This window comes from Pongo pygmaeus, chromosome 18, assembly GCF_028885625.2.
Source record: "Pongo pygmaeus isolate AG05252 chromosome 18, NHGRI_mPonPyg2-v2.0_pri, whole genome shotgun sequence".
NCBI lineage: Eukaryota > Metazoa > Chordata > Mammalia > Primates > Hominidae > Pongo > Pongo pygmaeus.
Window position 1 is genome coordinate 12,407,496 of NC_072391.2, and position 27,710 is coordinate 12,435,205.

The 27,710-nt window shown below is 47.8% G+C and overlaps 1 protein-coding gene across 3 annotated transcripts in view; it reads right to left on the reverse strand.

Moving 5' to 3' along the window:
• The window catches only part of TEKT5 (tektin 5), a 71,614-nt gene that overhangs the window by 40,363 nt on the left and 3,541 nt on the right, over window positions 1–27,710 (reverse strand). For all 3 annotated transcript variants that reach the window (XR_008494736.2, XM_054455168.2, XM_054455169.2), the window contains exons 2-5: window positions 25,822–25,905; window positions 25,126–25,196; window positions 17,599–17,742; window positions 12,040–12,262 (exon numbers count right to left, since the gene is read on the reverse strand). Coding sequence is in view for 2 of the 3 variants with exons in the window: in XM_054455168.2 (XP_054311143.1) it covers window positions 12,040–12,262; window positions 17,599–17,742; window positions 25,126–25,196; window positions 25,822–25,905 (522 nt within the window). In the remaining variant the exon portion in view is untranslated. The remainder of the gene's footprint in view (window positions 1–12,039; window positions 12,263–17,598; window positions 17,743–25,125; window positions 25,197–25,821; window positions 25,906–27,710) is intronic.

Consider the following 27,710-nt stretch of genomic DNA (forward strand, 5'->3'; position numbering starts at 1 on the left):
AGGTGGTGGGCGCCTGTAGTCCCAGCTACGCGGGAGGCTGAGGCAGAAGAATGGCGTGAACCCCGGGGGGTGGAGCCTGCAGTGAGCCGAGATCGCACCACTGCACTCCAGCCTGGGTGAAAGAGCAAGACTCCGTCTCAAAAAAAAAAAACAAAAAAAAATTCATGATAATGCATCATCTCAGGCCTTTGAGGGTCTCCTTCTTAACATTTATTACCATTTTTAATTAATTGTGTGTTTGCTTATTTTTTTTTAACTCTATTTCCCCCTCTAGAATGTAAGCCCCCTGAGGGCAGGGATCTTGTCTGTTGTTCACTGTTGAATCCCCAGCGCCTAACTCAGTCTAGCACATAGGATGGGCTAAGTACATATCTGCTGCAGGGAGGGAAGGAAGAGGGAGGGAGGGAACAACAGATAATTGTTGCATGTCTACACCTGGAAGATATACCTAGAGGGCTTGTTAAAACTCAGATTGCTAGACCCCACTTGCAGACTTTCTGATTCAGTGGGTCCTGGATGGAGCCTGAGAACGTGCATTTCTAAAAAATTCCTAGGTAATGCTGATGCTGATGGTCCAAAGACCACACTTTAAGAACCACTGGTCTGAAGACCTAACTTTTGGTCCTCAGTCCTGGGCTGTGCATTAGAGTCACCTGGGAAGCTTTAAAAAGATCTGCTGCAGGCCACTTCCTGGCCAATTAAATCAGAATCCCGAAAGTGAGGCCCAGGCATCTGGGCGATTCCAATGTGGCACTAAGGCTGAGAGCGGCTCACGTGCATCTTCTCACTTGTTCCTCACAGGTGGTAGTATTGTTCCTTTCTTATAGATTAGGAAACAGATTCAGAAGGGTTAGTTACTTCCTCAAGACCCCTTAGTCATACCAAAATTCAAACCAGGTGCCAGGTTCTATCAGTTGCTTTGTCATCCCTCCCACTTCAGCAGATCAGAAAGCAGACCATAGCTTTGTACTATTTTTATAGCTAATAGTCATTATAACTAAGGGATGGGCACAGCTGCTGTTATTCTCACAACTGCTTGTCAATCATCATTACTTCCATTTGACAGAGGAAAAAACTGAAGCACAGAGAGGTAGGGCAACCTGACTTTGGCCACACAGCCAGGAAGTGCTGGAGCCAGAATTGAGCCCAGCCCTCTGCAATATACTATGGGTCTTACCTGTGGGGACACAGAAGGTGGAGGTGGAAGGGGAGGCTGGACCAAGGAGGAGGCCAGCAGATGTCAAAGCTGGAGCATAGGTGAGGCTAGCCAGTAGGTCCCATGCTAGCAAGCAGACAAAGACACAAAGGCGGACGAGTCATGACTTGGAAAATATTAGGGGACTGCTGGGGCATAACATTACCCGGGAGATGCCACTGCAACCCTCTGCCTTGGCCAGGCTGCACCTTATATTCTTCTCATCTCACCAGGAACCAATCCCAGTGATTGCCCTGCCCAGGGCTTCCAGGCAAAGCATATGATTGGCTGTCACCATTTGAAGCCAGCCACGGGAGGAAGAAAGTACTAGCGTCCCTGAGCATAGGTGGTGTTCACAAAATGAGCTAGAAACAGCCTCATTTGTGCTGCCCTCTCCCATGTTCGTTCTCTCCATCTCCTGCATGGTCCCTCCAACTTCCTGCATCTGTTGCCTACCTCCCCAGCTCTGGACCTTGGCTCCACCTTCGTGATTCCAGCAGCTCCTCTCCCATTTGGCATAGTGTTCCCATGAACTGTTAACTAGTGACACAGTCCCCCTGACCAGCCCACCTTTTGGCACAGCTCTCAGAATTTCCCATGTCTGAGCTCCCAGGGACCCCTCATGCTGGGTCCGTCCAGGCACACACCACCCACGTACTATGATGAGACCTGAGCCCACATGACACTGGAAGGGCTTTTGATTCCTCCTGGTGCTAAGGTGGGCATCAGGTAGAGACCGACCTATGCATGCATATGGCCCTGAGCCTTTTCCTGAGAGCTATAGCCTGAGATAGCTAGAAACCCATAGATAGCAGAGCCTCTGAAAGCCACATTCACACCAAGCCCAGCACCTACAGGAACATAGTGTTAAACAGAACAGGGGGCTGGGCACGGTGGCTCAGGCCTGTAATCCCAGCACTTTGGGAGGCCGAGGCTGGTGGACCCCGGAGTTTGAGACCAGCCTGGCCAACATGGTGACACCTTGCCTCTACTAAAAATACAAAAATTAGCCGGGCATGGTGGTGTGCACCCATATAGGGGTGTGGATGCCCTGAAGAACCACCCTGTTCACCAAGCCATGGGGAGCAGGCACAGTCCAGGTTTTATACACCCAGATTCTTCCTATCTTCTGGAATCTTGTAGTTTATAAGAGGGCAATTGGCCTCTTCAGGCAACAGTCCATGAGTTCAGGACTCATGCAGATCTGAAGAATTCTGGAGGTCTTCTACCTCCTCAAGCCCTCCCCTCCTGTTCCTCAGTGGTGCCTGGAATTCCTTTAAAACAAGGTTTCTCAGCCTCAGCACTACTGACATTCAGGCCCAATCATTCTTTGCCGTGGGGGGCTGTCCTGTGCCATGTGGGATGTTTAGCAGTATCCCTGGCCTCTACCCAGTAGATGCCAGCAGCACCCCCTCACCCAACTATAGCAACCAAAAATGCCTCCGAACATTTCAAGTGTCCCCTGGGGGACACAACTGCCTTCAGCTGACAACCACTGCATTGAAGAATTACTCAGGCCATAACTTCTAAGAAAATGCACACTGCAGAGAGAGGGGAACGCCTGCACAGGAACGAACAGCAGCCGTTGACTACTGAGTGTCTGCATGGGTGGATCATCTTATGAAGCCAGGGATGGGGTGTTGTTCTGAAGTCAATACAAGGCGTGAAAACTGTGTCTGGTCAAAAGTGCCCTTGAAACCTGATCATCCCTCCATCAGGACATACGGCTGTTTCCTTAGTTGAAAACTGATGTGGGTGTGTTTTCCTAAAACATGGCAGTCACTTTCATGGCACAATTGCCCATATGAACTATCTACACTGATGCAGGGGTAACTATTCTGCCAGGGATTCCAATGAAATGAATTAAACTTCATTCAGCCTAACACTGGCTCCTTACTTTTTTTTTTTTTTTTTTTTTTTTGAGACAGGGTCTCACTCTGTTGCACAGGCTGGAGTGCAGTGGCACAATCACAGCTCACTGAAGCCTCTGCCTCCTGGGCTCAAGCGATCCTCCCACTTCAGCCTCCCAAGTAGCTGGGACTACAGGAGCATGCCACCATGCCCAGCTAATTTTTATGTTTTTTGTAGAGAGGAGATCTTACTCTGTTGCCCAGGCTGGTCTCAAACTCCTGGGCTCAAGCTATCCTCCCACCTCAGCCTCCAAAAGTGCTGGGATTACAGGCATGAGCCACCACGCCTGGTTCCTGCCTTACGTATCTTAAAGGTCTCTCCCGTACACAGTGAACTGTAACCTAACTGGATGTGTGAACAGCCTGGAACCGACTCCTGTACCAATCACAGAATTTTAGCCAATCGCAGGCAGCCAACCGTTCAAATCATGTTCAAATAAGGCAAACAAACAATGAGCAGTAACCAATCTGGCTGTTTCTGTACCTGACTTCCGTCTTCTGTGCATCACTTTCCTTTTTCTGTCTGTAAATATCATCCAACCACGTGGCAGCTTCGGGGTTGCTCTGAATCCATTCTGGTTCAGGGGGCTGCCCAATTCACAAATCATTCTTTGCTCAATTAAATTCTGTTAAATTTAATCTGCTTTAAGTTTTTCTTTTAACTTTCCCAAATTTCAGGTACTGGGCAGCATTGTCATCATATTTCCCATATCCACATACCATCTACATAATCATTTAATATTCTTCTTCAAATAAGCCTGTTTCAGCCTTTCACATATGTATTTGAAATGAAATCTTTAAATTATTTCCACAAGTGGAAAGCTACTATTGTTTTCCACAAATAGAAGGTACCATAACAATAGGGAAAATGGGAAAAATAAGTTAATAATTCTTTTTTTTTTTTTTTTTTTGAGATGGAGACTCGCTCTGTCACCCAGGCTGGAGTGCAGTGACATGATCTTGGCTCACCACAACCTCCACCTCCCAGGTTCAAGTCATTCCCTGCCTCAGCCTCCCAAGTAGCTGGAACTACAGGCATGCGCCACCACGCCCAGCTAATTTTTGTATTTTTAGTAGAGACGGGGGTTTCACCATGTTGGCCAGGCTTATCTGGAACTCCTGACCTCAGGTGATCTGCCTGCCTCGGCTTCCCAAAGTGCTGGGATTACAGATGTGAGCCACCACACCTAGCTGGAAAAAGAAGTTAATAATTGTATCTAGGTTCTATTGCTTTCCAAAGCTTCTAAGCCTGAGGCCTGATGCCTTTGTTAGAAAGGTAGATGGGCAAAGGAAGGATAGGTGTTAAAGAAAGGTTGGCATCATGATGAGTCTTCCTCCGTGACACCATCAGAAAAGAGAGACTTTCTCCCCGGGATGCAGTGGTGTTTCATGAGGAGGGTAGCACAGGGCCAGGCTGCCAGCTCCACTTCCCCAGGGCTGGGCCGGTTTTAGAAACCAGCCGTCAGTAGCTTGGCTGCAGGCTCCGGTGCTGGAAGGAATCGGCTGCAAAGCACAAAAGCATTTCCCACTGCACAATGGGTTCCAGACCTCCTTGGACAAACAGACGGGTTGGCAGTAGACATGCAGGGCCTCAGATCACCAGCAGGGGCCCTCACCCCTCAGATGCCAGGCCTTGCTGACCAGGCCTTCCTGGGAAGGGGTGGTTTTGCTGATGCTAACAATGGCTGCTTGGGAGTCAAAACCCCAAAGAAACTTCAGAACGAAACAAAAGCCCTTCGAGGTTAAAATTCATAGCCCTTCTCTGTTCTGTTCAAACTCTTCCTATGCCTGGATGTTTTTTTATCTGCCTCTCTGAATTTCCTCTGATATATAAAGCAGAATGCACAAATACAGGCTACAGGATCAAGTAAATAATGCAAATGAGGGAAGTGCGCTGTAATAGGGAGTGGTGGGGCCTGAGGCTAATTGGAGCACCTGACCCCAAAGAGAGGCAGCAGCCACTCAACCCTTACCCACTGTTCCCTTGTAGAAACATGAGCTCTGAATTGCTAGAGCTACTAATTTTTCAAGAGATGATGGAAATCTGAAATTTTTTTTATGTGAAATCCCTATTTTTTACCAAATATTTTTTGAACTCTATGAGAGTACATACAACTATGTGTACATGAGTGTTCACAGCAGCTTTATTTGTAACAGCCCCAAACTGGAAACAACTCAAATGTTTATCAACAGGTGAGGCCACGCACGGTAACTCACACCTGTAATCCTAGCACTTTGGGAGGCCGAGGCCGGTGGATCACCTGAAGACCAGCCTGGCCAACATGGTTAAACCCTATCTCTACTAAATATACACAAAAAAAAATTAGCTGGGCAAGGTGGTGCACGCCTGTAATCCAGCTACTCGGAAAGCTGAGGCAGGAGAATCACTTGAACCTGGCAGGCGGAGGTTGCAGTGAGCCGAGATCGCGCCACTGCACTCCAGCCTGGGCAATAAAGAGAGACCTTGTCTCCAAAAAAAAATTATAAAAGGGAGATTGGCAGGTGTTAAAAGAGGTAAGGAAGGCATTCTAGCACTTTTGAGATGGTCAGAAGCAATGAAGAAGGAATAACCTTCTCATTGTATGATTCAGTGATATTAATGCTACATCCATGTAACACATGTAATATTTCACCTGCCAGGGTGTAGTTCCCACAACGTCAGAATAAGCACTTTCTCCATAGAAGTATCCCTGACCCCACACATCCTACCCCAAAAACCATATTTGTGCATCTTTTCCCCCCACACATTAAGAGATCCCCCACTCAAATGCACATTCACTTGGGTAATTGCATGTAAATGAGGGGTTGTTTTTCTGGAAGTTTCCAGGGCCCTGGGTCTCAGAGGAATCAGCACTCAAAGGCAGCAACCAACTCTGTGGCCACCAACTTCTTTAGTCCAGAGAAGTCACCAGCTTCTCTGCTAGCAGTGGTCAGTACGACACAGTGATACATGGAGCCTCAAAGTGCAAGGATGAGGCCCCGGGGCAAGCGTGGGGTATGGCCGAGGTGACAGAACTCTAGCATCCCGATGAACAGATGAGGCTGTCTGCACAGCCCCAAACCACTGTCTGCATGTGGAGCTGTGTAGATCTGGCCTTACAAGGTGGATTCCTATGACCACTTGGGAAATAACTGCCTTGCAGCACAGATAAGGATGGGCACTTGGAATTTTCCAGAAATGCCTTTTGCCAAGGAGAATCAGGCTGAGCTCAACTAACAACAGTTACATTTTTAAAGAGAGCATTTCAGTCCGGGCACAGTGGCTAAAGCCTGTAATCCCAGCACTTTGGCAGGCCAAGGCGGGTGGATCACCTGGGATCAGGAGTTTGAGACCGGCCTGGTCATCACGGTGAAACCTCATCTCTACTAAAAATACAAAAATTAGCTGAGCATGGTGGCAGGCGCCCAGCTACTCAGGAGGCTGAGGCAGGAGAATCGCTTGAACCTGGAAGGCAGAGGTTGCAGTAAGCCAAGATCTTGTCACTGCACTCCAGCCTGTGCGGCAGAGTGAGACTCCATCTCAAAAAAAGAGAGCATTTCAAATCCTCTAGCCAAAGTAAACTGTTGAAAGGTGAAATGGTTGCTATATATTTATCTTCATTGTGTCAAATTTCTTTATTATTTTAGAAAAACACCATGTGAAATTCACCAACCAGAAGACAAATCCTTGCTCAGGAAAATGTCAATAGTGTAGGGTTGGAGTTTGGTGCATTTCAGTTGGGTGCTAGCTTATTTGCAGAACAGCTGGTGATTAAATTATGACTATTAATAAAAATCCATGAGGTTGCAAAAACCCTCCAGTCTGCAGTGATGAGGTTGTTAGTAATAATTCAAAACTTCCCTGGAGGAATTTTTATTTTTATTTATTTATTTATTTATTTATTTATTTCAACTTATTTTAATTTTAATTTTTTAGAGACAAGGTCTTGCTCTGTCATTCAGGCTGGAGTGCAGTGCCACGATCATAGCTCACTGCAGCATCAAACTCCTGGGCTCAAGGGATCCTCACTAGAGGAATTTGGAAAGGGAAAAGGTTTTGCTCTCCCCACCTCCATTCAAAAGATCCTTTCTCTCTCCATCAGTAATTATATTAATACTTACAGTTCACTTTTACTGAGTGTTTATCATTTGTCAAGCACTGTTTTAAGAGCTCCAGAGATTAATTCATTAATACAGTAACGTTACCATGTAGAAATTCTTATCGCTGTTTCACAGGTGAGAAACCAGGTACCAATAGCCAACTAAAAGAGCCTTCCCAAGTCATCCCCAGACCACAAACTTCAGGCAATGAAACATGACAATGAACTACATTTGATCCACCATATGAGATGCCTCATTAAAAGAAGATGCACAAGAACCAAAAGATGGATGCCACCAAGTGTCCATAAATGGATGAATGGATAAAGAAAATGTGGTATAGACAGACAATGGAATATTATTCTGACTTGAAAAGGAAGGAAATTCTGACACATGCTAAAACATGGATGAGCCTTGAAGACATTATGTCAAGTGAAATTAACCAGTCACAGAAGGACAACTACTGTATGGATCCACTTATATGAGGTCCATAGAGTAGTCAAATTCCCAGAGACAGAAAGCAGAACAGAGGTTGCTTATATTCATCTGTTCTCATGCTGCTAATAAAGACATACCCAAGACTGGGAAATTTATAAAGAAAAAGAGATTTAATGGACTCACAGTTCCACATGACTAGGAAGGCCTCACAATCATGGTGCAAGGCAGAGGAGGAGCAAAGGCACGTCTAACATGGCAGCAGGCAAAAGAATGCGCAGGGCAACTCCCTTTTATAGAACCACCAGGTCTCATGAGACTTACTCACTATCACCAGAACAGCACGGGAAAACCCTGCCCCGGTGATTCAATTACCTCCCACCGGTTCCCTCCCACTGACACATGGGGTTTATGGGAGCTATAATTCAAGATGAGATCTGGGTGGAAACACAGCCAAACCATACCACCATAGATATGGGGGGAGATGGAAAAGGGGAGGGAGTGTTTAATGGGTGCAGAGTTTCAGATTGGGAAGATGGAAAAGTTCTGGAGATGGATGGTGGTGATGGATGCACAACGTGTAAATGTACTTAATGCCACAGAACTGTACACTTAAGAGTGGTTAAAATGCTAAGTTTTATGTTATGTGTATTTTACGATAATAAAAATGGATTTTTGCATGAAAAAAAGGAGACATTAAAAGCATTCATTCATGCATGCTTCATTCTTTAAAAAAAAAAACCTCAGTACAAAACTCAACATTGTAGGCTGGGCATGCTGGCTCACACCTGTAATTCCAGCACTTTGGGAGGCAGAGGCAGGCGGATCACTTGAGCCCAGGGGACCTGAGCCCAGAAGTTCAAGACCAGCCTGGATAATATGGCAAAACCCCATCACTACAAAAAATACAAAAATTTGCTGGGGCGTGGTGAGGGGATATCTGTAATCCCAGGTACTCAGGAGGCTGAGGCAGGAGAATTGCTTGAACCAGGGAGGCAGAGGTTGCAGTGAGCTGAGATTGCGCCACTGTACTCCAGCCTGGGCTACAGAGCGAGACTGTCTCAAAAAAACCACCTCAACATTGTAGATTCCTTCCATTCGTTGCACAAAGATGTAAGGAGTATCAGGCAGTTACTAAGCAGTAGGAGAACAAGGTTAAATCAGGACAGTGCTCTGAAGATATATAGGCAAGTAAATCAACTAGTACAGTAAGATCACAGCCACTAGCACAGACATGGTGCCTACTATGTGCCCACACTCCTTCAGGTGTTATACCTGCATTAATGCAAATAATCCTCACGGCAGTCATTTTTGGTTTTGTTTTTTTTTTAGACAAGGTCTTGCTCTGTCGTCCAGGTTGGATGGAGGGCAGTGGTGCAATCACAACTCACTGCAGCCTCCACCTCCCAGGCTTAAGCAATCCTCCTTGCCTCAGCCTCTTGTGACAGTAATTCTTATCCTCATTCTACGAACAAGGAAACTGAGGCTCAGAGAAGTTAAGAAAGTTGTCCAAGGTTATAGAGGATTCATCACACCCATGCAGTCTGGCTCAGGGTCAGTGCTTCTAGCCAAAAGATATGAGATGGAAGAAGCAATGAAAACACAGTCTCAGAACGCAGTGGCCACCCAGAGATGGTGAGTGCAAATAAACCGTGGAGTTTAGGAAGGATTCCTGGAGGAAGCGACTTTTGAGCTAAGTTCCAGAGCAGGGTTTCCCAAAACTACAACCTGTGGACCAAATCCGGCCCACTGCCTAGTTTTGTGAGGTTTTATTGGAACACAGCCACACTCATTTGTGTACAGATTGTCCACGGCTGCTTTTGCAGTATAGGGGCAGAAACCATATTGCCTGCAAAGCTGAAAACAGTTGTCATTTAGCCTTTGACAGGAAAAGTTTGCCAACCCTGTCCTAGAGGATTAATAGGAAAATAGTTCATGAAAGATAAAGGGAAGGTGCACAGGCCAACTTGATGCCAACTTTGCCTTCCCCAGGTATCTCACCCCTTTCTGGTCCTTCTTCCACTTGATGTCACCACCACAGCACAGGCAGCCTTCCCCCTCCCTGGGCCTCTTCTGGAGCCTCCTAACCACTCCATCTATTCTTTTTTTTTTTGAGACAGAGTCTCACTCTGTCGCCCAGGCTGGAGTGCAGTCGTGAGATCTCGGCTCATTGCAACCTCTGCCTCTTGGGTTCAAATGATTCTCCCACCTCAGCCTCCCGAGTAGCTGGAATTACAGGTGCATGCCACTACGCCCAGCTGATTTTTTGTATTTTTAGTAGAGACGGAGTTTCACTATGTTGGCCAGGCTGGTCTCGAACTCCTGACCTCAAGTGATCCTCCTGCCTCTGCCTTCCAAAGTGCTGGGATTACAGGCATGATCACTACGCCCAGCCCCTGCATCCATTTTTAACCTCTGCATCCCTTCAGCCACCCAGGCAGAAAAGAAATCAACAAAAGGACAAGCTTGGATCCAAACACTGTCCTGCTTAAAATCTTCGAAGGCTCCCCATTGTTCTTAGGTAGGAATCCAAACCCTTCACCAGGCCTACCCAGACCCAGCTGCCCCTTCCTCCAGCTTCGTCCCGGACGCATCCTTTGCCCTTGCTGCTCTCTCCGGAATCCTCTTACCACCAACTTTTGGCTGCTCAACTCCCTGTTGATCTGTTCTTGGTGGCAATGTCCCCTGCTTCTCTGCTCCACCCAGTGTGGGTCCCATGAGAATTCTCTGGCTCACCCACCCTTGCTCCCTCCCTATAAAAATGTTGCAATGATTTCATGGAAACTCCTGTTTCGAGACCAGGCATGGTGGCTCACGCCTGTAATCCTAACACTTTGGGAGGCCGAGGTGGGAGGACTGCTTCAGCCCAGGAGTTTGAGATCAGCCTAAGCAATATGGTGAAACCCTGTCTCTACAAAAAACTAAAAAACTTAGCCAGGTGTGGTGGCACGCACATGTAGTCTCAGCTACTTGGGAGGCTGAGGTGGGAGGATCGCTTGAGCCCAGGAGTTCAAGGCTGCAGTGAGCTGTGATTGTGCCACTGTGCTCCAGCCTGGGCAACAGAGCAAGATCATCTCAGAAAAAAAAAAAAAAAAAAAAAGAGAGAGAGAAGAAAAGAAAAATAAACTTTATTTATTTATTTTATTGTCTCTTTTGGAGTACCAGACCAAAGGTGGCAGATGTAGGTGGGCTGAAACTACCACTGTAATTTCCATCAAACCCTGCCTGCAGTCCACTAATCCCCCCAAAGATAGAGACACAATAAAAAAGGGCACAGTTCTTTTTTTTTTTTTTTGATACGGGGTCTCGCTCTGTCACCCAGGCTGGAGTGCAGTGGTGTGATCTTGGCTCACTGCAACCTCTGCCTCCCAAGTTCAAGCGAGTTCTCCCACCTCAGCCTCCCCAAGTAGCTGGGATTACAGGCAAGCACCACACCTGGCTAATTTTTTGTATTTTTAGTAGAGACAGGATTTCACCATGTTGGCCAGGCTGGTCTCAAATTCCTGGCCTCAAGTGATCTGCCCGCCTCAGCCTCCCAAAGTGCTGGGATTACAGGTGTGAGCCACTGTGCTTGGCCTTAAAAAGGGGTACTGTTCTGCAAATATAAATTCAAGGCAAATTCCCTCTGACTTGACTATCATCCAAGTTCTTTCTGTGTATAAATTTCACAGCCACCACTGTTCTTCCAGGAGAATGTCAAGTCCCCAGAGGCCAGGGCCCATGTTTATAAGGCTCCTCATTTTATTCCTATTGCCTAGTGCAGCATCTGGCACCCAGTGGGAATCTAAATTTGCATTGAGCAGGGACTATAAATTCCATCCAAAGAGGACTCCAAGAGCCAACCCGGAGGTGTGAAATAGCATGACGCAAAATGCCTAAAGGGCACACTGGTGTGGGGATAGCAGGCAGACGACAGAATCGAGCAGTGCTGCAGACTCCTCAGATCCAAAAAGTACCCCACCCCTCAGCAGGGAAGCTTTAGGCTGTTACGGTACTCTTCAGGCCTTTGGAAGTCAAAGATTACACTTCCAAAGATGCTGCTGTGGGCAGAGAAGATGTGCTGGAGTGGTAGAGACAACGGTCTGCTGGGCTCCGTTCTCTGCACCTGTCGCGCTCAGCCACATGAGTCTTAGATGGAGAATAAGGGGTCCTGGGAGCGTCACAGCATCTTGGGGTCAGCTAGGCCAAACTCCAGGCTCCATCCTCCAGTGAGCAAGACAGGATGGACTATGGATGCTTAAATCCCCCCAGGAAGCTCAGCCCTTGGCCCCTTTTAGAAAGAACAAGACCACAGACCTTGGGAGGGAGGGTACTGGTTTGGCACCAGGGGCAGGGCCAGCTTGGCCCAGATAACACTCAGATTCACGGGAGAAGGGTGAGGGCTTGGCAAAGAAGGCAGGGGTCCTGGGAGGATCTGCTCACCTTCGCCAGCTGTGTCTGCAGCTTATTCTTCACATCCGTCACCTCGGAGATGCGGGCGTTGAAGGCCAGGTTGGTGTCTGTGAACTGCCTCCACATCTGATCCGACAAGGTCTCAAAGAGGTGCTCCGCCTCCTCCCGCAGCCGGATGGAGTTGGCCCGCATGTTCTGAGAGTGTTTGATGTTGTCGTTACTGAACTTGGCCCAGGTCTTGGGTACAGAGATCCTGCAAAGGCACAAGGGTGAGCTGCAGCAGTCCCGGGAGACCTCAGAATCTGCGGTTTCTCTGCCTTGGCAGTCTTGGCCTCTGGGTCGGGATTATTCTCTGTCCTGTGCATTGTGGGATATTTGGGATGTTTAGCAGCATCCCTGGCCTCTACCCACTAGATGCCAGTAGCTCCCCAACCACCCCGTTGTGACAACCAAAAAATGGTCCAGACATTGCCAAATGACCCTGCCAAATGGGAGGGTGCAGTCACACCTTGTTGAGAACCACTGTCCAGATCCAATACCCTCATTTTACAGGGGAGGCAAGCGAACCCTAAAGAGAGCAGCTGGTTGGCAGAAGGGCACTCAGTGAGTGGGTCAAAGAGAGGGGCTCCCGCAGAGAGCTCTTCTCCCTAACACCCACACCACCACCACCAGAAACACAATGTGGACAAGCCAAGAAGCAGGCATTGGGGTCCCTGAACCCCTCAACTCTGCGATGAGAATATGGCCACACTACTTTCACTGCCATTCATTCATGGAATATTTCTTCAACTTCTACTACATGCCAAGCATTGTTCCAGGCACTTAGGAGAGAGCCATGAACAAGAACGGCAACATCCGTGTCCTCATGGCGGTTAAGTGCCAGAGGAGGGAGATTGACGGTGAGTGAGGAGATAGTTACACATTGTGTTATGTGCTGGGAAGGGATTTAGAAACTGGAGGGCTGGGACAGCCATGCGTCTAATCCCAGCACACTGGGAGGCCGAGGCAGGCAGATCAGTTGAGCCCAGGAGTTCAAGACCAGCCTGGGCAATGTGGTGAAACCCACATCTCTATAAAAAAAAAGTCAAAAAAAAGTACCTAAGTGTGGTGGTGCATGCCTGTGGTCCCAGCTACTTGGGAGGCTGAGGTGGGAGGATCGCTTGAGCCCAGGAGTTCGGGGCTGCAGTGAGCCATGATCGCACCACTGCACTCCAGCCTGGGCAGCATAACAAGACCCTGTCTCAAAAGAAGCAGCAGCAGCAGGAGGATGAAAAAGACAAATGGAGTGTTGTCATTATGTGATGGTCAGGGTTGTAAACGGGAATAGATGGAATACTCGGAAGGGTGTTCAGATCGTCTGGGATTAGAAAATGTATGAATTGCTGAATGCGATGGCTCATGGCTATAATCCCAGCACTTTGGGAGCCCAAGGCGGGTGGATCACTTGAGGTCAGGAGTTCGAGACCAGTCTGGCCAACATGGTGAAATCCCGTCTCTACTAAAAATACAAAAATTAGCCGGGTTTGGTGGCACGCGCCTGTAATCCCAGCTACTCGGAAGGCTGAGGCAGGAGAATCACTTGAACTGGGAGTCAGAGATTGCAGTGAGCTGAGATCACGCCGCTGCACTCCAGCGTGGGCAACAGAGGAAGACCCTGTCCCCCCTACAAAAAATAAAAAGAAAATTCATGAAGCTGTCACTATCCCAGCTGTAAAGGGCAAGAGAAAAGGAAGCAATAGGAGTTATAAAAGCCCCAGAAGAGGAGGAACCATGGTTGACCACAGGGTCTGGGAAGGAGGTAGCAGGAGAAGAAATCGCAGCCTCTCCCCTCCCACACTCTGTCTTCTGCTGGTGCCCCTCCTCCTGGCTGAAACCATCTGGAAACCAAAGGACAGAGAGCCCAGGAGAGGTCTGCAGAGGACAGTCGGCCATGCAGGACACACAGCGTGGCAGCTGGAGAATGGACCTGGGGAGATCAATGGACATGGACACAGGCTACATTAGCAAAGGCAGGCAGGGAAGGCTTCTCAGAGGTGGTGACACATGAGGAACTCCTCAGTAAAGTTCTTCCTGGCAGAGAGTGTAAATTCCTGCAACAAGCAACCAATGGACCATGTGGGGTTTTCTCATCTGGGAAGGCTTTGAGGAAGGGCATGCATTTCTTTGAGCTGGCTTCAGGTCCTGGGTAACTTCTCAAGGTCTTGAGTGGCAGGATCTCGGCTCACTGCAACCTCTGTCTCCCACATTCAAGCAATTCTCCTGCCTCAGCCTTCCATATAGCTGGGACTACAGGCGAGTGCCACCAAGCTTGGCTAATTTTTGTATTTTTAGTAGAGATGGGGTTTCACCATGTTGACCAGGATGGTCTGGATCTCTTGACCTCGTGATTCGCCCACCTCGGCCTCCCAAAGTGCTGGAATTACGGGTCTGAGCCACCGCGCCCGGCCTCTTTTCAGACATTTTAAAGCACACTTAGGTTGCATGGTGCACAGAAAGTTTTAAAAATCATATAGTGTGTGTGACTGTTTTGCCTGGCTTTTGCAGGAGTTAAAAATCAAGCAATAAACAGGCATCTCGGGCTTCTGGAGATAGGAGTGGCACTAAGTCAGGTTCAGAGCTTTCATCCAACCAAGACCTGAGGCTCGGAGAGTGAAGCATCTTGTTCAAGGCCACACAACAACACCCCATCCCAGGATACTGAGGAAAGAGGAGACGATAAGGACAGCAGAGAGAAACATGCAGATTTATTTTGAGTGTCTCTGTTGCCTCTGAATGGGGGGACAGTGTCAATGTCATAAACAGCAACCTCTAAGCCCTTGTCCTCCCCTGCAGCAGACAGCTGAGCTCCCCAGAGAAAATAACCCGTTTAATCACGTTCTCCCTGGGGAGGAATTAGCCAAAGACAGTCTGCCTCCTCAGAAGGCAGTGTGTCTCAGTTGGGGGAAGTGCTTTCTGGAGTCTTCGTCCTCTAAAGATGGAGAGGACAGCTGGCTTTGCTGGAGAGGCAGGAAGGCACCACTGGTAAAACACACGGGCTCAGTATTCAATGTAGATTCAGAATCACAGCTCTGCCATTTGCTGTGTGAGCTTGAGCCAATCGATTCACTTCTCCGAGCCTTAGTTTCCTCATTGTAAAATGGAGATAATAATGGTACCAACCCCCAGGGTTGCTGAGTGTTTAAATGTGAAGTCCTTATCATGGCACTGGGCAGAGTAAGCGCCCGAAAAATGTTTATTATTCATGAGATGTTGCACATGAAGCTGTCAGCACAATGTCTACCACATAGCAAACACCAGGTAAAAGGTGCCTCTTCCTGGCCAACATGGTGAAACCCCGTCTCTACTAAAAATACAAAAATTAGCTGGGTGTGGTGGCATAAGCCTGCAGTCCCAGCTACTCAGGAGGCTGAGGCAGGAGAATCACTTGAACCTGGGAGGCAGAGGTTGCAGCGAGCCGAGATCGTGCCACTGCACTCTGGCCTGGTGATAGAGTGAGACTCTGTCTAAAAAAAAAAAAAAAAAAAGGTGTCTACTGCCATCACCATCATCGCTATCATCATCATCATCATCATCATCATCATTGTTAATCCATGGTAACAAGAACTGCAGTGAATAGAGATACTGCAATTCAGACAGTCACCAAACGTCCTCTTCCATCCGTCCAGACATAAGAAAACCTGCTTTAAGAAAACCCCAAGGCCAGGCGTGGTGGTTCACACCTGTAATCCCAGCACTTTGGGAGGCCGAGGCGGGCAGATCATCTGAGGTCAGGAGTTCGAGACCAGCCTGACCAACATGCAGAAACCCCATCTCTACTAAAAATACAAAAAAATTTAGCTGGGCGTGGTGGCACATGCCTGTAATCCCAGCTACTCGGGAGGCTGAGGCACAAGCATTGCTTCAACCCGGGAGATGCAGGCTGTGGTGAGCCGAGATCGCACCATTGCCCTCCACCTTGGGCAACAAGAGCGAAACTCCGTCTCAAATAAATAAATAAATAAATAGATAGATAAATAAGAAAACCACAAATACAAAGCCCCAAGCTAGCACATCTGGGGAGCCATTAGTTGCCACAAATGGCAGCTCTCTTCTCCAGATGGAGTCTCTAGATGGGGTACTTTAAGTAGCAGGCCCCGGGGAATTGGAGGCTCCGGGGCTGCCAGGTTTCTGGAGAGGAATCTGTTTGGGAAGAGAGACCCTCTGGACTCCCTGTGCAGATGAGGGAGGCCAAGCCCCCAAAGTCCTGCTCACCTTGCCAGTGCCATGGAGGAGAGCACCTTGTCAGGAAGAGGAGGAAAGTCCCCAGGAGTTGTCATTACCGGAAGTCCCAAAGGGTCACCTCAGCACTTCAACATTTGTAAGATCCAGAAAGTGACCCCAGGCTTGGGCCAAGGAGACTGCCAAGGAACACCTTCCTTCTCGCTTCCCTTCCTCTCTTCCTATGGTTCTTCTTTCCCTCCCTTCCTCCTTTCATTCATTCTTTTATTCGATAAAAATGTATTGCATACCAACATGTGCCAAGCACAATTCTATGTGCTAGGGATTTTTTTTTTTTAACAGAAAAAGGTGGAACTAAGATAGACTCCACCCTCTTTCTCATCCTGAGCATCTCTCAGACCTCAGACTACCAACTGGGAAGCATGTTTTCATTCTGCATAAAATCTCACAATGCTGTGATATGCCCACGATCATGACAAGCTCACAGAAGGCACCACCTCATAGCTGCTGTGACGAGAAAATGAGGTCACACAGTAAGCACTTGATAAATGTTGGCTGTTATTATTCTATACTAGGCTCTGTGCTTAAAACTTCACACACCCACCTTTTTCATACTCACAGCAGCCCTGGGAAGTGGGTACTAATTTTCTCCCAGTGGTATAGATTCAGAATTGGCCCAAAGAAATGAAGTGACTTGCTCAGTGTTAGCCTAGAGGCTGGGATTTGAAGCCAGGCAGCCTGGCTCCAGATTCCTCTCTCTCTCTCTCTCTCTCTCTGGCTGGCTGATCTGGAAAACTCCTGGAACTCCTGGCCTCAGGCAATCCTCCAGCCTCGGCCTCCCAAAGGGCTGGGATTACAGGGGTAAGCCACCAAGCCTGGCCAGGCAAGAATTTACTCTGTTAAACCACTACCAACACCAGCTGACCCCAGTTGGCCTCGCTGCCGAGCTTGACACTTGTTTTGGAATTTTTTTTTTTTTTTTTTTTTTTTTGGTGAAACTGCTGAGTGGCAGTGGCTGTGCAACCCTCACTAAGCCAATGGCATGCTCTCTCTTCCTGAAATTTGGATCTTGAACAGTGGGGCAAGGATGGAAAGATGAAGGTGCTCTGACCACACAGCTCCCACTGCCAGAACCTTTCCTTCCAGCCTTCCCCTTGAGTTCGTGGCTCCCACATAGCCCCTCCGTAAATTCCATGTTGTCTTAAGTTAACCCGACTTGGATTCTGCCGCCTGCGCTAGAGGATCCCCGTTCAACCACACCACTTCCCATTTAACTGGTGCACGATGCCCCTTCGCCATTCATTGGCAGGAGCAGAAGCCCTCACTCCAGTTGGACACGCCAGGGATGGGGAGGGGGAGTCTGATACTTACGTGCCGTCAATTTTCTCCATGCCATGGAAGAAGCTGATGCAGTCTGACGTATTTCTCAGGTTAAAGCACTTCTCATCGATGCACTGGGCCGAGCTTTTGTCCTCAAGGTCCCTCTCCAGCGCGTGCTGAGCATCCCGGTTATCCCTGCAGGGAGGGAGGAGTCATTCCTGAACTATGCACCTGCGCAGAGTTCCCAGCCTGGGCCACACAGCAGGTGTGTGTTGCAAGCCCTGGACTCCCAGGAAGCCACCCAGTAGCTTCTCAGTCCTTTTCCCAGCTCCATGCCCTACCACATACCCAGAGGCTCCCCCCAGTCCAAACAGGTTTGTCCTTTATTCTTTTTTTTTTTTTTTTTTTTTTCCAGACAGAGTCTCACTCTGTCACCCAGGTTGGAGTGCAGTGGTGCAGTCATGGCTCACTGCAGCCTTGACCTCCCAGGCTCAAGCACTCTTCCCATCTCAGCCTCCTGAGTAGCTGGGACTATAGGCACGGGCCACCAAGCCCGACTAACTTTTAAAATATTTTGTAGATACGGTCTTGCTGTGTTGCCCAGGCTGGTCTTGAACTCCGAGGCTCAAGTGATCCCCCTGCCTCAGTTTCCCAAAGTGTTGAGATTACAGGCATGAGCCACCACACCTGGCCCCTGTTGTCCTTTAAAGGAAGGATGGGTAAGAATTTACTGTAAAGGGTTGCATGATAAATATTTTAGGCTTTGTGGGTCATATGGTCTCTGTTGCAACTACTCAGCTGTGCACGAGAGCAGTCGCAGATATGTAAAAATGGATGTGGCTTCATCTCAATAAAACTTTATTTACAAAAATAGATGGTGGGCCAGATTTGTCCCTCCAGCTGTAGCTTGCTGACCGAATTTTGAAGATATCAACCCACACTTTGGACAAAGCCTGATGCAAGTCAAATCACTTTGTAAATCAATCATTGTGTCTTACCCTATGCTGGGCACCAAGGGATGAGACACGAATAAGATGACCCAGTCACTGTCTTCAAGTTGCTCACAGATTTGTGTGAACAAATACTACATATATACATATATATACACACACACACAGAACAGAATAGAAAGGGCATTGTGCAGGTTTGAAAATACGAAACAACACAGAGGAGGAAACCATTAACTGAGGGTGCGAGAGTGGTCAGGGAAGGCTTTCCAAGGAGGTGTCTGAGCTGGCTTTTCACAATAAATAGGAGTAGACATTACTCAATAAATAGGAGACATTACACAATAAATAGGAGCAGCAATTGCTGCTGCGGGAATGAGAATTCCAAGCCGAGAACATCACACGTGCCAACACAGGGAAGCTAGAAACACCAGATGTTTAGGGACCTCAGGATCAGGAACTGGGTGGAGTCAGGGGCTACGTGATGACAGGGATTGGGTGGGGTCAGGGGCTAGGTGGAGTCAGGGACTAGGTGAAGACAGGGACTGGGTGGGTTCAGGGACTGGGTGGGGTCGGGGGCTAGGTGAAGACAGGGATTGGGTGGGTTCAGGGACTGGGTGGAGTCAGGGACTAGGTGAAGACAGGGATTGGGTAGGTTCAGGGACTGGGTGGGGTCGGGGGCTAGGTGAAGACAGGGATTGGGTAGGGTTGGGGCTGGGTGGGGTCAGAGACTGGGCTGAGGTAAAGAGAAGACAATCGATCAGGGCCAGGGCTTAAGCCAGGAGGGCTGGTTGGTATCTTGGCTAAGAAGCTTAGACTTAAAGATTACTGCCAAATTCCAGACATTTGAGAACCACTTCCATGATTCTTGTCAAATACCAAACTCTACTATTTACTTATTTTTCCTTTTTAAAATCACTTTTATTTAATTAATTATTTTTTTTTTGAGATGGAGTTTTCCTTTTGTCGCTTAGGCTGGAGTACAGTAGCATGATCTCAGCTCACTGCAACCTCCGCCTCCTGGGTTCAAGGGGTTCTCCTACCTCAGTCTCCCTAGTAGCTGGGATTACAGGCACCTGCCACCACTCCTGGCTGATTTTTATGTTTTTTTAGTAGAGACGGGGTTTCATCATGTTGGCCAGGCTAGTCTTGAACTCCTGACCTCAGGCGATCCGCCTGCCTTGGCCTCCCAAAGTGCTGGGATTACAGGCGTGAGCCACCGCGCCTGGCCTAAAATCACTTTTAAAATGTAAATAAATGTATGATAAAAGGAAAATTTACATCCCTGTCTTTAAAGAAAAACCCAGCACCCTTTCCATTAATAGAAGATCACCTCAGACCTAAATATTAATACTAAGTAGGCACTCACTAAATCCTAGCTAAAATCTATTTCTTCCAGAAGGTTCTAAGCCTGGACCTTTTTCTGTTTCCCTGTTGGCTGGAAAAAAAAAAAAAAAAAAAAGATCAGTTGATGTTACAGACATATAAGCAGCAGCTGAAACTTTTGCCTTGGAGTGTTTAGAAGAATCGTAAGAGTAGAGAAGGGAGTAACTTCCATTAAGTGAGGGTATGTCAGACACCAGCTAAACCGAGTGTCTCTATCTGTTCTCTATCTGCCTGTCTTTCCCTCTCTCTCGCTCCCTTCTTGTGTCTATGTCTCTGTCTCTCTAACCTTTGTCTCTTTCTTGGTTTCTCTCTGTCTGAGCGTCTGTGTGTCTCTCTGGGTCTCTCCCTCCCTCCCCTCCATCTGTATCTTTTTTTTTTTTTTTTTCTGCTGTGGATGTTGGTTGCGGGTGAGGGGTTCCCAGCAGGGCAGGAGCCAGGAAGTGAAATCCTCACAGTGGTGGGGGTTCCCACCTATCAGGAAGCTCGGGTCATGTCAGAGCAGGAGGAACCCCTGTCCCGGGGCCCTTGGGATTTCCAAATTGGCAGAGTCCTGGAGAAATGGGGCCCTGTCCTGCCTAATGAGCTGGAATGCGAAGCGAGGCCAGGATGTGGAAAGCAAACATGTCAGAGAATTATAGGGAAACCTGGGGGCCTCAGAGTCCAGCGTGTCCAGCTGCCTGGCCCTTGTCATGAGGCCTGGGGAAAGAGGAGGCAGTCCTGTCCTCCCTACTTGGCCCACAACCAAGGGCCAGACCAGTGCCAAGCTCACCCTGCTGTCAGCCCACCAGGTAAAGCCCAAACGTGGCTCCTTCTCTGTCAGGAAGAGCCTTTTCTCACCTGGTGAGGCAAGGACACCGCCTTGCCCAGATGCGGGCCTCAGGCTTCGCAGAAAACCATGAGCCGACAGCCTGGTGTTGGCCACCTGAGCAGGTCAGCGGCAGAGCTTCCCCAAGTGGGTGAGGACACACCAGACTCTGCCTGGCTAATGAGGCTCTGGCTGGCTCTCGGTTAATTAGTATAATCCCAATCCCTCTAGCAGCACAAGCTGTGAGATGGCAGGAGTCATCTGACACAGCCACCGCCCAGCAACAAACAGCCTCCATCTGGTGTGGCTCGGCCTCCAGTCTCCACAAAGTAAAATGCTGCCCTGACCTGCTCTCATCCTCTTCCTCACTCACTCTGTGCTTGGTTTCTCTCTCTCTTGCTGTCTGCCTCAGTTGCTCTCATGTCTCTCGGTCTCTATCCAAGCTCAAGCATCTCCCTCTCTCTTTCTCTCTCTTTTTTTTTTTTTTTTTTTTGAGACATTCTTGCTCTGTGGCCTGAGCTGGAATGCAGTGGCACGATCTTGGTCCAATGCAACCTCCGCCTCCTGGGTTCAGGCGATTCTCCTGCCTCAGCCCCCCGAGTAGCTAGGATTAGAGACATGTGTCACCACCCAGCTAATTTTGTGTTTTTAGTAGAGACGGCGTTTCACCATTTTGGCCAGCTGGTCTCGAACTCCTGACCGCAGGTGATCCACCCACCTCGGCCTCCCAAAGTGCTGGGATTACAGGCATGAGCCTCTACGCCCAGCTTCTTTTCCTCTTTCTCCATATCTGTCTCTCTCCATCTCTTTGCCTTTCTCTGTCTCTATCTCATCTCTTGCCAGATATTTCTGGCATATCTGACTCTGTGCCTCTCTGTCCCTCTGTCTCCCTACTCCCCATCCCTGTCTCTGTTTATCTCTTCATGTCTCTCTGTCTCTTTTGATGTCAGTGCTCATCTCTGTCTCAGTGTCTCTCAGTCTCTGGCACTGTCTCCATCTGTCTCAGTCTTCCTGGTTCTCCCAGATCCCCCCGCCTCTGGTTGCATCATCTGGGGTTGCACAAGCGGCCTCCTGATCCCAGTCTCAGGATTTCTCCTCTGAGGTCCAGCTCCCCACTTCAAGTCTGGGATTGGTTCACTGTGCCGGCTCAAACTATCCCATTTCCCAAATGTCAGCCCTCCTGTCCCCACCAGCGTTTGTCACATGGGATGTGACCACCATGGTTTGTCACATCCCATGGCAGCTACAAATGGAAAACCATTCTCTCGTGCCATAAATAGAAGATCACAAAAATAACTGGAAGAAAGAACAGAATAGAGAGCCCAGAAATAAATCCAGGCATTTACAGTCAATTGATTTTCAGCAAAGATGCCAAGAACATACAGTGGAGAAAGGACAGCTTCTTCAACAAATGGTATTGATACAACTGGAAATGTACATCCCGAAGAATAAGTTAGAGCTCTATCTCACACTGTAGACAAAAATCAACTCAAAATAGATTAAAGATTAGCTGGGCATGGTGGCAGGCACATGTAACCCCTGCTACTCAGGAGGCCAAGGCAGGAGAATCACTTGAACCCGGGAGGAGGAGGTTGCAGCGAGCCAAGATTGCACCACTGCACTCCAGCCTGGGTGACAGAGGGAGACTCCATCTCAAAAAAAAAAAAAAAAAAAAAGATTAAAGACTAAAATGTAACACCTGAAACTGTAAAACTACTAGAAGAAAACATAGGGGAAAAGTTCATGACATTGGTCTGGATAATGACCCCAATAGCACAGGAAATCAAAGCAAAAATAGACAAATGAGATTACATCAAACTAAAAAGCTTCTGCACAGCAAACGAAACAATCAAGAGAGTGAAGAGACAACCTAAGAATTGGGAGAATATATTTGCAAACTATACTTCTGATAAGAGGTTACTATCCAAAATATATAAGGAACTCAGACAACTCAACAGCAAGAAAACAACCCAGTTTTAAAATGGACAAAGTTATTGCAGCACAATTTACGATAGCCAAGATATGAAATCAACCTAAGTATTTCATAACAGATGAATGGATAAAGAAGAGGTGGCATGTATACACAACAGAATACTACTCAGCCTTAAAAAAAGAAGAAAATCCTGTCATTTGTGACAACATGGATGAGCCTATAGGATATAATGTAAAGTGAAATAAGTCAGGCACAGAAAGACAAATATCTCATGATCTCACATATATGTGGAATCTAAAACAAGTGAACTAATAAAAGCACAGAGTAGAATGGTGGTTACCAGAGGCTGGGGGTGGGGTATTGGGGAGATGTTGGTCAAAGGGTACAAATTTCAGTTCATCAGGAGGAATAAGTTCTAGAGACTTGGTGACCATAGTTAATAACAATGTACTGTGTTCCTGAAAGTCACTGAGATTTTAAGTGTTCTCATCACAAAAAATAAGCATGTGAGGTAAGATATATGTTAATTAGTTCAAATTAGTTCAATGTTTTGAAATATACATGTAATTTCAAAACATCATGTTTTATATGATACAGCATATACCACTTTTGTCAATTAAAAATGAATAAGTAATTTAAAAAATAAGTGTAAGAAAAATGCAATAAAACAGACACTGGCCTGTCCCAATTCTCCCTTTGTTAAAATTTGCCTGTTTAAGAGTATTTAGGCCAGGCGCAGTGACTCACGCCTATAATCTCAGCACTTTGGGAGCCCGAGGTGGGCAGATCACCTGAGGTCAGGAGTTTGAGACCAGCCTGGCCAACATGGCAAAACACTGTCTCTACTAAAAATACAAAAAATAGCTGAGTGTGGTGGCATGGGCCTGTAATCCCAGCTACTCGGGAGGCTGAGGCAGGAGAAACGCATGAATCTGGGAGGTGGAGGTTGCAGTAAGCTGAGCCCGTACCACTGCACTCCAGCCTGGGAAGCAGAGTGAGACTTCGTCTCAAACAAATAAATAAACAAATAAATATGAACATTTAAGGGGTTTTATTTGCTGAATTGATTTTTATTTTATTTTATTTTTTAAGCTTTTACGGGAACATAGTAGGTGTATATATTTGTGGGGTACCTGAGATATTTTGATACAGGCATGCAATTTGTAACAATCACATCAGGGTAACTGGGGTATCCATCCCCTGCAGCATTTATCATTTCTTTGTGTTACAAACATTCCCATTTATACTCTTTTAGTTATTTTTAAATGTGCAATAAATTATTGTTGACTGTAGTCACCCTGTTGTGCCTGTGGTTTTTTTAAGCCAATCAATTTATAGACAAACTGTAGGTAACAATAGTCCCGGTGACAGGTGGAATTGTGAGAAATTAGGACAGGGGCATACAAATTATTGAACTTCCACTCTGTTTTTGTCCTTTCATCCATCATCCCTCCTGCTATATTTGTACCTTCTCTGTACACCTCCACCCCTGATGTCTTTCTAGGGGTCTCCAATGTGTCTGTCCGTGACCAAGCTCTTTGCTCTACGGGTAGCTTGCCTGCGATGTCTTTCTCCCTAACATCCAGCACTAACCACTTTGGGGGATCCAAGGGCTCCTAGAGGAGGAGGTGGGTTCTGGGGCACAGCAAACCAAGACGTGTGCTCCCAGGGCTGATTTGGAAGCTGCCCAGCCCCCCTGCATCCACCCCGACTGCCCATGTGCACCAGGCAGTGGGAGGGACAGCCACTGCCAGGTTGCCAGCCTGTCCCGTGCTTTCTGTGTCTCTGTGTCAAGAGTGAATGAAGTGGAAAAACCAGCAGAGCAGCGTGCCTTGAAAGAGTCAAAGATGAGTGCCAGCTGCAGGTGGAGGTGAGGCGGCTGCTTCCAGGGGGAGCTGGTGCCAAGGGCTTCGCTATGGGCCCCAAGCCCCGTAAAACTTGTCTCCCTTTAATTATGAGAGGGGCCCCCAGGCTTGTCGGGATACTGGTTACATAATCTTGTAAGAACAAAAAGCTGATTTTATTTGAAGACTCCTGGCTCAATGCGTCCATCAGCTCCCTTGCGGAGGTGCCCAGCCCCTGGCCTTGCTACCTGATACCACCTACCCTCTGTCATCTCCCAAGGTTCAGAACTCAAATGGGGAAGCCACACGCTAAGAGGGGCCTCAGGGAGTCCAGTTGCCTCTTGCCAGGGCCCTCGTTGTAAACAAGAGAAACCAGTGATGCACGGGTTGTAAGAGTCAACTGTGCACATCTCAGTAACATCATATCATCAGCTTAAAATCAGCCCTTGTGGTAGCATTTACATCAGCGAAACTGGCAGATCCTATGATCAGGACTCTTTTTTTTTTTTCCTAGAAAGCTGGTTGTTGAACGTTTACCAGCACACCGCTGACCAAAAGAACCACTCAGAGACAAGTGGGCCCGTCTGGCTTGTCCCCCAGAAAACTGGGAGTCCTAAAACAAACTCCAAGGAGAGGGAATTAAAAAAAAAAAAAAGCCCTTACCGCATCTGGATATCTATTCTTTGAGCTAATTTTCTCATCTGTTCTTGGCAACATTTTAGCAAATCCACTTCCTGAAATGAAAAATGTCAGAAAGAGCGGTGCCTCTTAGAACCTCACAGTCTTGTCTCTCAGGCCAGAGCCCTCACCTCTCCCCTCTCCTCTCACTGACCACTCCCAACCCCAGGAGGTGAAGTGTCAGCGTGGGGCCCCTGCCTCAATCCACATGACCCCAGGGCCAGGCAGCTAATGGTTGACTGTGGAGGCGCCACCTTTTTTTTTTTTTTTTGGCCTACTTTCTTTTTATAGAATCCCAGAATAAAAGAAAATTTAGCACCTACTATGTGCCAAGCACTCACTTATAGATTATTTTATCATTACATTAAATGATGCATATGACGTGGTACAGCCTATGACATAAAGTAGGTGCTCAATAAACACTAGCTTTTATTATTGTTATTGGTATATTATTATCATGCCCTTTTTGGAGATGAAAAGACTGAGGGTCAAATGACTCCATTTCTCCCTGTTCCTAAATTGCAAACTAGGGTTTGCATGGGTGGCATGCTTCCTGAGCCCTCGCTTTCCACAGGGTGACACGTGTGGCTTCTGCTCCTGACAGGTAGCTCAGTAACTTCTCTGACCTGCTGGCCTTCCCACCTCCTTCACAGGGCTGGGCAGAACCAGGAGACACCTTACCCGGATAAGGTTTTTCTCCACATTATCGTGGACCAAATCAATCCCAATCCTCTTCTCTCGATGGTACAGACACTCCAAGGCCACCTGTGGGAAGCAGCAGAAAGAGCGTATTCTTCCTGCAGCTGTATGTAGACCCTGAGCAGAAGGGACCCACATCCACCCTTGCCACAATCTGTTCCTTTCTCCTGGAAACCTGGGTGCTTCATGTGACCTCATTACTGGGCATTGGATGGGCTTCTGCCTCCCCTTCTCCCCGGATGAGAGCTGTGGGTTGCCAGATGACCAAGGCATCTGGAGATGCAAGGCCCACAGAGAGAAAACAGGATAAAGTAGCATCCCAAGAACCAATTTTGATTCCCATAATTGCATCAGCAGCCCCAAGCCTTCCCACAATGCAATAATACATAGAATAAAACTTCATAATAATTTCAGATAAGATGGTGTTGGCTGCCATCTTCCATGTAGCTTCTCTTCTGACTTCAATCGGGTCTTGACCACTTCCTATTGTGTGCATTTGGGCAAACTGCTTAACCTCTCTGCTGGTTTCCTCCTCTGCAGATGGGTGCCATATTGGTGCCTATCTCACAGGTTCATTGTGCAGGTGAAGTTGGCTTGACAAGTATAAATCACTGAGAACACTGCCCATAAATATTACCTGTGAATATGCATGAACACCCCTCTCTGCAGATCTCCCAGTGGAGGGACAGTTTGGGGAAGTGGTCAGGACAACCCTGCCACCTAGCCCTGGGCCTTACAACTCTCATGCAGACCTGGGCAGAGCAGAAGAGAGGACAGGACAAGTGGCTTTTCAGGGGCGCTCTATGATAGGAAGCTGACGAACAGCAGTGATTGGCAAACCAGCCCATGATGTCACAAAAGGCCCAGGAGCAGAAGGAAGCAGGATGTCAAGGTCTGGATGTCAGGATGCAAATGTATGTGAGAACTCAGAAATGGGAGGGGGTCACTGACCCGTGCCACAAAGATTTCCGGAGCCCCTTCTGTGAGTCATGCTCTGTTGAGGTGCTGGGGATAGCACAATGAACCAGGCTGAGAGTCCTTGCTCTCACACAGCCTGTGTTCTACTAGGGGAGAGAACACCCATAAGAAACTCAGTCAGGCTGGGGCACAGTGCCTCCCTCATGCCTGTAATGTCAACACTTTGGGAAGACAACATGGGAGGATTACTTAAGCTCAGCCTGGGCAGCATAGTGAGACTCCATCTCTACAAAAAATTTTAAAATTAGCCAGCCATGGTGGTGCATGCCTATAGTCCCAGCTCCTCAGGAGGCTGAGGTCAGAGGATCTCTTAACTCCAGGAGGTCAACTAATGAGCCAAAATCATGCCACTGCACTCCAGCCTGGGCAACAGAGAAAGACCCTGTCTCAAACGACATCAGCAAACCAGGAACTCAATCATTTCCAACTGTGTGAAGGGCCAAGAGGAAAATATTCAGGGTGAGGTGAGTGGGTGAGGAGTAACCAGCAGAGTGATCAGAGAGGAATTCTCTAAGGAGGAGAAGGACTGTGTCATGAGAAGCAGAGATGCAGAGCTGGGTAGGAATGCACCAGAAGGGAAAACAGCAGGTGCAAAGGCCCTGAGGTCAGCAGAGACACAGACAGGAAGCCATTGGCACTGGATTAGAGGAAGTGAGGCTAGAGCAATAGCGGGGACAGGGGTTATGGGGAGGGGTGGAGGAATTCGGGAATTAAGATGTTAATTTCTGAGGGGCCGGACATGGTGGCTCATGCCTGTAATCCCAGCACTTTGGGAGGCTGAGGCAGGTGGATCACGCGGTCAGGAGATCGAGACCATCCTGGCTAACACGGTGAAATCCCGTCTCTACTAAAAATACAAAAAATTGGCCGGGCATGGTGGTGGGCGCTTGTAG